The following is an 8,730-nucleotide window of genomic DNA, read 5'->3' as shown; positions in this document are numbered from 1 at the left end:
AAGAGGAATGCATGGTCAAACCTTGGCCGTCTCGTTATCGAGGTCAGCTCGGTCTCCAACCTTTAGCCATCCCGTTATCGAGGTCAGCTCGGTCTCCAACCTTTAGCCATCCCGTAACTGAGGTCAGCTCGGTCTCCAACCTTTAGCCATCCCGTAACTGAGGTCAGCTCGGTCTCCAACCTTTAGCCATCCCGTAACTGAGGTCAGCTCGGTCTCCAACCTTTAGCCATCCCGTAACTGAGGTCAGCTCGGTCTCCAACCTTTAGCCATCCCGTAACTGAGGTCAGCTCGGTCTCCAACCTTTAGCCATCTCGTAACTGAGATCAGCTCGGTCTCCAACCTTTAGCCATCTCGTAACTGAGGTCAGCTCGGTCTCCAACCTTTAGCCATCCCGTAACTGAGGTAAGCTCGGTCTGGTGATAGAAAACCAAGGTGGGGGTTTTATTCAGGACTTCGAAAAAGGGCTGTCTCATGACGCCAGGTCCTGTCTGTGTCCCTGGGAGGCGTGCCAGGTCCTGTCTGTGTCCCAGGGGGGCGTGCCAGGTCCTGTCTGTGTCCCTGGGGGGGCGTGCCAGGTCCTGTCTGTGTCCCTGGGGGAGCGTGCCAAGGACTTAGTGAAACTTTAAACAGAAATACAACTCTCTCACATTAACATCATTACATAGCATCACGTCATTTCACAAATAGCTTCATCCTTATTCATTCATTTTATACAACCATTTAGATGTAAGTCTCATAGCTGAGGCTATTGTATAAACATGATTATGGTAATGTGGCCGTATTGTCTCTCATGAGTTTCACAAAATTGTACCAAACGGACCAGTTCGTAGCTGGATCGTTTACCGATCTTTTATACCTTCTCCAGAACCTGAATATTATTCGGTTGTCATGTTCTGTTCGGTAGAAGAATTCCTTTGTGTGGTCTATGAAAACTCTCTCTCTCTCGATACTGTGGCCATGAGGAGAGGATCTCCTCATAGGAATTTACGACCTCTTCTGACCACAGCAGCCTGTGTGTAGGAGACAGAGGGGGATGGTGCAGAGGTAGGGGGATGGTGCTCGCTGTGTCCAAAGAGGGCAACGTTATGACATATGTCTATATACAGTGTTGTAAAGATGTACAAAAGGGAAATTAAATAAACATAAATATGGGTTGTATTTACAATGGTGTTTGTTCTTCACTGGTTGACCTTTTCTTGTGGCAACAGGTCACACATCTTGCTGCTGTGATGGCACACTGTGGTATTTCACCCAGTAGATATGGGAGTTTATCAAGATTGGGTTTGTTTTCGAATTCTTTGTGGATCTGTGTAATCTGAGGGAAATATGTGTCTCTAATATGGTCATACATTTGTCAGGAGGTTAGGAAGTGCAGCTCAGTTTCCACCTAATTTTGTGGGCAGTGTTGCACATAGCCTGTCTTCTCTTGAGAGCCAGGTCTGCCTATGGTGGCCTTTCTCAATAGCAAGGCTATGCTCACTGAGTCTGTACATAGTCAAAGCTTTCCTTAAGTTTGGGTCAGTCACAGTGGTCAGGTATTCTGCTTGGAAAGGTTTCTCAATTTATTTCTTTAGGTTTTAGCATTCTTCATCAAACCATTTAAAAAAAGAAAATTATCTTTCCTTTATTTAACTAGTTAGCAAGTTAGTTAAGAACAAATTCTTATTTACGATGATGGACTACTCCGGCCAAACCCGGGCCAATTGTGCGCCGCCCTATGGGACTCCCAATCACAGCCGGTTGTGATACAGCCTGGATTCGAACCAGGGACTGTAGTGACACCTCTTGCACTGAGATGCAGCACCTTAGGCCGCTGCACCACTCGGGAGGCCATTTATCATTGTTAATGTTTTTAAGTTGTCTGTTTGATATTTTTAGATTTGATAGGGAAGCTGAGAGGTCAAATATATTGTTTAGGTTTTCTACTGCCAAGTTTACACCTTCACTATTACAGTTTAACCTTTTCTCCATGAAGTTGTCTAAAAGGGATTGAATTTGTTGTTGCCTAATTGTTTTTTAGTAGATTTCCACACTACTTTCCTTCCATCTATAGCATTTCTTAATATCACTCAGTTCCTTTGGCTTTGATGCCTCATGATTGAGTATTGCTCTGTTCATGTAGACTGTGATTTAGCTGTGATCTGATAGGGGTGTCAGTGGACTGACTGTGAACGCTCTGAGAGACTCTGGGTTGAGGTCAGTGATAAAGTAGTCTACAGTACTACTGCCAAGAGATGAGCTATAGGTGTACCTACCGTAGGAGTCCCCCTCGAAGCCTACCGTTGACTATGTACAGAGCATTCAGAAAGTATTCAGACCCCTTGACTTTTTCCACATTTTGTTACGTTACAGCCTTATTCTAAAATGAATTAAATTGTTTTTTCCCCTCATCAATCTACACACAATAGCCCATAATGACAAAGCAAAAACAGGTTTTTAGAGATGCTTGTAAATGTATAAAAAATTAAAACACTGAAATCACATTATTATGCCTGGGGAAAACCAAACATCTAGTTTCTAAACAGAGACAGTATTTCTATTTATCTCTCCCTCTCACTGTACCTGTACCTCTCTCTATCTCTCCTCTCTCTCCTACCTCTCTCTGCCTCTCTCTCTCTCTACCTCTCTCTCTCTCTCTCCTACCTCTCACTCTCTCTCACTCTCTCTCTCTCTCTCTCTCTGTCTCTCTCTCTGTCTCTCTCTCCTGCCTCTCTCTGCCTCTCTCTCTCTCTCCTACCTCTCTCTGCCTCTCCTACCTCTCTCTATCTCTCTCTCTCTCTCCTACCTGTCTCTGCCTCTCCTACCTCTACCCAGCCTCTCTTTGTCTATGGACATCACATAATGGTCTGCCTCAATGTGTGTGTTTCAGGGCGATACCTCTGGTGACTACCGTAAGGCCCTCCTCCTGCTCTGTGGTGGCGACGACGCGTAACCGTGGCGACGATCCCTGAATCCGCTCTGACTGGCCCCTCTAGCGGTCAATCACTCTCTGAGTCCTGTGTAAGCCAATAGGAGGGCTCTGCTGGCCACGGTGCAGCCCCGTGATAGGTTATGAGTGATAAGACTTTAACCCTGTGTGTATCTGTAGCTGACATCCTTTAAGCTTTGCTCTGCTTCATATCTACATCACTAAAGTCATATTAATGCTGGAAGTCAGTTTTTAATATCAGTTATATAACAACTAAAGACTGTTTTAATGTTTTTACTGTTTGTAAGGCAACACTGAAGACATAATAAATATTTGAAACAGCAGGTTTGTTGTGAGACGTGTCTGTCTGTCTGTGTAGTGAGATGTGTCTGTCTGTCTGTCTGTCTGTCTGTCTGTCTGTCTGTGTAGTGAGATGACCTGTTAACTTTAATTCAGTGGTCCGTAGTTTGAGGTTTTATTGGGATTATAACAACACATGATAAGCAGTCATCTGAAATAACGTCTTACAGATAAACAATTCCAGTTCGTTCAGGAAGTCCACTGGAATTACAATTCTCTTCAATTCATTTCAATGAGGAACATTTCTTATTGGAATTTGGTTGACTTTCTCAATTGAAATGGAATTGACCCCAACCCTGAAATTATATTATATTGTCCCTGTTTCTGCTCTGGTGATGTATTATATTATATTATATTATATTATCTCTGTTTCTGCTGTGAGTGTCAAGTCCTGACCAGTAGAGGGAGTATTTGTTATTGTAGTTTGGTCAGGACGTGGCAGGAGGTATTTGTTTTATGTGGTCCGGGGGTTGTGTGTATTGTAGAGGGGTGTTTTATTTATGTGTTTCAGGGTTTTGGGTGTATGTTCTAGTTATTGGTATTCTAGGGTTTTCTGGTTTGTATATTTCTTTGTTGGTCTGTGTGGCTCTCGATCAGGAACAGCTGTACTTCGTTGTTCGTGATTGAGAGTCATATATATATAAGGAGCTTGTTTTCACCTGGGGTTTTGTGGGTAGTTGTCTTTTGCACTGCTAGTTATTTAGCCTGCGAAACTGTTGCCTGTCGTTCTTTGTTTTGTTGTTTTTCCGTGTTCACTTTATTTAATAAATGATAAAGATGAGCATCCACATTCCTGCTGCGTTTTGGTCATCGCTACCCAACGACACCCGTGACAGAACTACCCACCACAAAAAGACCAAGCAGCGGAGAAAGAAGCAGCAGGTGGATTATATGGACTATCGGGAGAAATGGACGTGGGAGGAAATTCTGGACGGGGCTGGACCTTGGCACCAGGCTGGGAATACCGTCGCCCACGGGAAGAGATAGAGGAAGCTAAGGCAGAGAGGCAGCGGTATGAGGCCAGGAACGCGCTGAGGGAGAAGCACGAGAGGCAACCCCAATCATTTTTTGGGGGGGGGGGGGGCACACGGGTAGTTTGGCTGGGCCAAGGGTGAGCCCTAAGCCAGCTACCCGTGTTTATATGGAGAATCGTATGGAGTGGAGGGCGCCGAAGTTTGAAGAAGTGCGCACGATCTCGCCCATACGCTCGCACAGTCCGGTGCGAGTTATTCCAGCCCCTCATAGATGCCGTGCTAGAGTGGGCATCCAGCCTGGTAGGAGGATGCCTGCGCAGCGCGTCTGGTCGCCGGTACGCCTCCTAGGACCAGGCTACCCTACTCCCGCTCTACGCACGGTAACCATCAGGCCCCTGCACAGCCCAGTTCGCCCTGTACTAGCACCCCGCTCGTACAGGGCCGCTAGTTCCACCCAGCCAGGACGGGTTGTGCAGGAGGTGCGATCAAGACCACCTGTGCGCCTCCATGGCCCAGTTTTTCCAGTTCCCGCCTCTCGTGCTGACCCGGAAGTGCGAACCTCTAGTCTGGCACGTCCAGTACCAGCACCACGCATCAAGCTTCCAGTGTGTCAGCCTAGTCCTACTCAGCCTGTTCCCGCTCCTCGCACTAGCCCTGAGGTGCGTGTTCTCAAACTGGCAGTTCCAGCACCACGCATCAGGCTTCTAGGGCGTAATATTAGTTCCTCTCGGCCGGTTCCTGCTTCCCGCACTAGCTCTAGGGTGCGTGTCTTCAGCCTGGTACCTCCTCTACCAGCCCCACGCATCAGGCTTCCAGTGCCTCGTCCAGCCTCGAGAGTCCGGAAACAGTGCCCCGTCTAGAGTATCCGGAGACAGTGCCCCATCCAGAGTATTCGGTAACAGTGCCCCGTCCAGAGTATTCGGTAACAGTGCACCGTCCAGAGTATCCGACAACAGTTCCCCGTCCAGAGTATCCGGTAACAGTGCCTCGTCCAGAGTATCCGGAGACAGTGCCCCGTCCAGAGTATTCGGTAACAGTGCCCCGTCCAGAGTATTCGGAAACAGTGCCTCGTCCAGAGTATCCGGTAACAGTGCCTCGTCCAGAGTATTCGGTAACAGTGCCTCGTCCAGAGTATTCGGTAACAGTGCCCCGTCCAGAGTATCCGGAGACAGTGCCCCGTCCAGAGTATTCGGTAACAGTGCCTCGTCCAGAGTATTCGGTAACAGTGCCCCGTCCAGAGTATTCTGCAACAGTACCCCGTCAGGAGTATCCGGTAAGAGTGTGAAGCCCGGAACCGAGTGAGACGGCCTACAGTTCGGAACCAAGGGAGATGGCCCACTGTGCAGAACCGAGTCACATGTAGTCCGGAACCGAGTGAGTCTGCATGTAGTCCGGAACCGAGTGAGTCTGCCCGCGATCCGGAACCGAGTGAGTCTGCCCGCGACCCGGAACCGAGTGAGTCTGCCCGCGACCCAGAACCGAGTGAGTTTGAATATAACTTTGAACTATGTGAGTCTGCCTACAGCTCGGAACTGAATGAGTCTGCCTACGACCCGGAACCGAGTCAGTCTGTCTACGGTCCGGAGCCAAGAAAGTCTGCCTACAGTCTGGAGGACAGTAGGCCAAAACCTGAGCCACCTCCAGTATAGGTGGGTTGGGGGGGTGTAGCACAGGTGCCGTCGTTGACCGCAGCCACCCTCCCTTCCCTCCCTTTAGTTAGGGGTTTATTTATTTATTTATTTTTGTTGTTTAGGTGCATTCGGGGTGTGCACCTTTGGGGGGGGGGGGGTACTGTCACGTCCTGACCAGCAGAGGGAGTAATTGTATTAATATTTGGTCAGGACGTGGCAGAAGGGTATTTGTTTTGTATGGTTGGGGTTGTGTGTGTATATTAACCTCTCTAGGGTATGTGGGACGAAATCGTCCCACCTACTCAACAGCCAGTGGAATCCCGTGGCGCGATATTCAAATACCTTAGAAATGCTATTACTTCAATTTCTCAAACATATTACTATTTTACAGCATTTTAAAGACAAGACTCTCGTTAATCTAACCACACTGTCCGATTTCAAAAAGGCTTTACAGCGAAAGCAAAACATTAGATTATGTCAGCAGAGTACCCAGCCAGAAATAATCAGACACCCATTTTTCAAGCTAGCATATAATGTCACATAAACCCAAACCACAGCTAAATGCAGCACTAACCTTTGATGATCTTCATAAGATGACACTCCTAGGACATTATGTTGTACAATACATGCATGTTTTGTTCAATCAAGTTCATATTTATATCAAAAAACAACTTTTTTACATTATCATGTGACGTTCAGAACTAGCAAACTTCCGGTGAATTTACTAAATTACTCACGATAAACGTTCACAAAAAACCTAACAATTATTTTAAGAATTATAGATACAGAACTCCTTTATGCAATCGCTATGTCCGATTTTAAAATAGCTTTTCGGCAAAAGCACATTTTGCAATATTCTGAGTAGATAGCTTGCCATCACGGGCTAGCTATTTTGACACCCACCAAGTTTGGCACTCACCAAACTCAGATTTACTATAAGAAAAATTGGATTACCTTTTGCTGTTCTTCGTCAGAATGCAGTCCCAGGACTTCTACTTCAATAACAAATGTTGGTTTGGTTCAAAATAATCCATAGTTATGTTCAAATATCCTCTGTTTTGTTCGTGCGTTCAAGACACTATCTGAAGGGTGACGTGCCGGCGCGTATCATGACAAAAAATGTCTAAATATTCCATTACCGTACTTCGAAGCATGTCAAACACTGTTTAAAATCAATTTTTATGCGATTTTTCTCGTAAAAAAGCGATAATATTCCGACCGGGAAACGCTGTTTTCGTTCAGACTAAAAATCTAAAATGGACTCTTCTCGTGCACGCGCGCACCAGTCTCATTGTTCTCAGATCGACCACTAACTAAATGCGCTACTGTTTTTCAGCAATGGGCTGCAAAGTCATCATTCAACGTTCTGGCGCCTTCTGAGAGCCTATGGGAGCCGTAGGAAGTGTCACGTTACAGCAGAGATCCTCAGTCTTCAATAAAGAGAGTGTAGAAGCCCAAGAAATGGTCAGAGAGGGCACTTCATGTAAGGAATCTTCTCAGGTTTTGGCCTGCTATATGAGTTCTGTTATACTCACAGACACCATTCAAACAGTTTTTAGAAACTCTAGGGTGTTTTCTATCCAAATCAAACAATTATATGCATATTCTAGTTTCTGGGCAGTAGTAATAATGTAACAACTGTCTTCAGAAATGGACCAAGGCGCAGCGGGAATGTGGATACTCATAGTTTTTTTAATAAACACAAATAAAGCATCCACAGGGAAAAACAATAAACTCTACTCACGATGACAGGAACAGTTTTGCAGGCACACAACACGCAGTGCAAAAACAACTACCCACAACCCCAAAGAAAAACACACACTCCTATATAGGACTCCCAATCAAAGGCAACTCAACACACCTGCCTTCAATTGGGAGTCCAATCACCAACACAACGCTTAACACACAAAACCCCTGCCACATCCTGACCAAAACTAACTCAATTACGCCCTCTGCTGGTCAGGACGTGACAAATAACCAGATTAAATCGGGTCCGTTTTTTATCCGGCCGTGCAAATACTGCCCCCTACCCTAGAGAGGTTAAAGGGGTGTTTGGTTTATGTAGTCTGGGGTTTGAGTAATTGTTCTAGTGTTGGTTTTCTATGGTTTTCTAGTCTGTCTATTTCTGTGTGGTTTGTGTGGCTCCCGATCAGGAACAGCTGTACGTCGTTGTTCCTGATTGGGAGTCATATATTAGATGCTTGTTTTTCACCTGGGATTTTGTGGGTAGTTGTCTTTAGCACTGCTGTTGTGAGTATAGCCTGTTAAACGGTCTCCTGTCGTGTTTTCTGCATTTCCTGTTTCTCCGTGTTCAGCGTCTTTAATAAATATGATGTTGAGCCGCAACCCTCTGCGTATTGGTCCACTTTCTCCGACAGCGATTTCTCATTATCAGACGATGAAGAACGTGACAGCGAGGATATATTATATTATCCCTGTTTCTGCTGTGGGGATGTAATGTCCACAGGCCGCTTCTCCTCTGTCTTCATGAAATCAGCCTTTACTCATTAACATCTCATTTACATACCATTTACATGCCATCTCATTTAGCTAGATCGAATCTCTGAATCTCTGAGCTGACAGAAATCTGTCGTTCTGCCCCTGAACAAGGCAGTTAACCCACTGTTCCTAGGCCGTCATTGTAAATAAGAGTTTGTTCTTAACCGGGTAAAATAAATCAAATACAGATCTTTGTCAGGTCAAGCCTCTTATGAGTTGAAAATTAAGCAAATCAACCTTTATAATAGGTAATGATTTATATACACAGTACCAGTCAACAGTTTGGACTCACCTACTCATTCAAGGGTTTTTCTTTATTTTTTAACTATTTTCTACATTGTAGAATAATAGTGAAGAC

At 45.6% G+C, this 8,730-nt stretch overlaps 1 protein-coding gene across 2 annotated transcripts in view; it reads left to right on the top strand.

Moving 5' to 3' along the window:
* The window catches only part of LOC115182781 (annexin A5), a 19,177-nt gene extending 15,925 nt beyond the window's left edge, over positions 1–3,252 (top strand). For both annotated transcript variants that reach the window (XM_029744232.1, XM_029744231.1), the window contains exon 13: positions 2,870–3,252. In XM_029744232.1, coding sequence (XP_029600092.1) covers positions 2,870–2,932 — 63 coding nt within the window. In that variant the 3' untranslated portion in view covers positions 2,933–3,252. The remainder of the gene's footprint in view (positions 1–2,869) is intronic.
* The last annotated feature ends 5,478 nt before the right edge of the window (positions 3,253–8,730 follow it).

This window comes from Salmo trutta, unplaced genomic scaffold, assembly GCF_901001165.1.
Source record: "Salmo trutta unplaced genomic scaffold, fSalTru1.1, whole genome shotgun sequence".
NCBI lineage: Eukaryota > Metazoa > Chordata > Actinopteri > Salmoniformes > Salmonidae > Salmo > Salmo trutta.
This window is presented reverse-complemented; position numbering and strand designations above follow the sequence as displayed.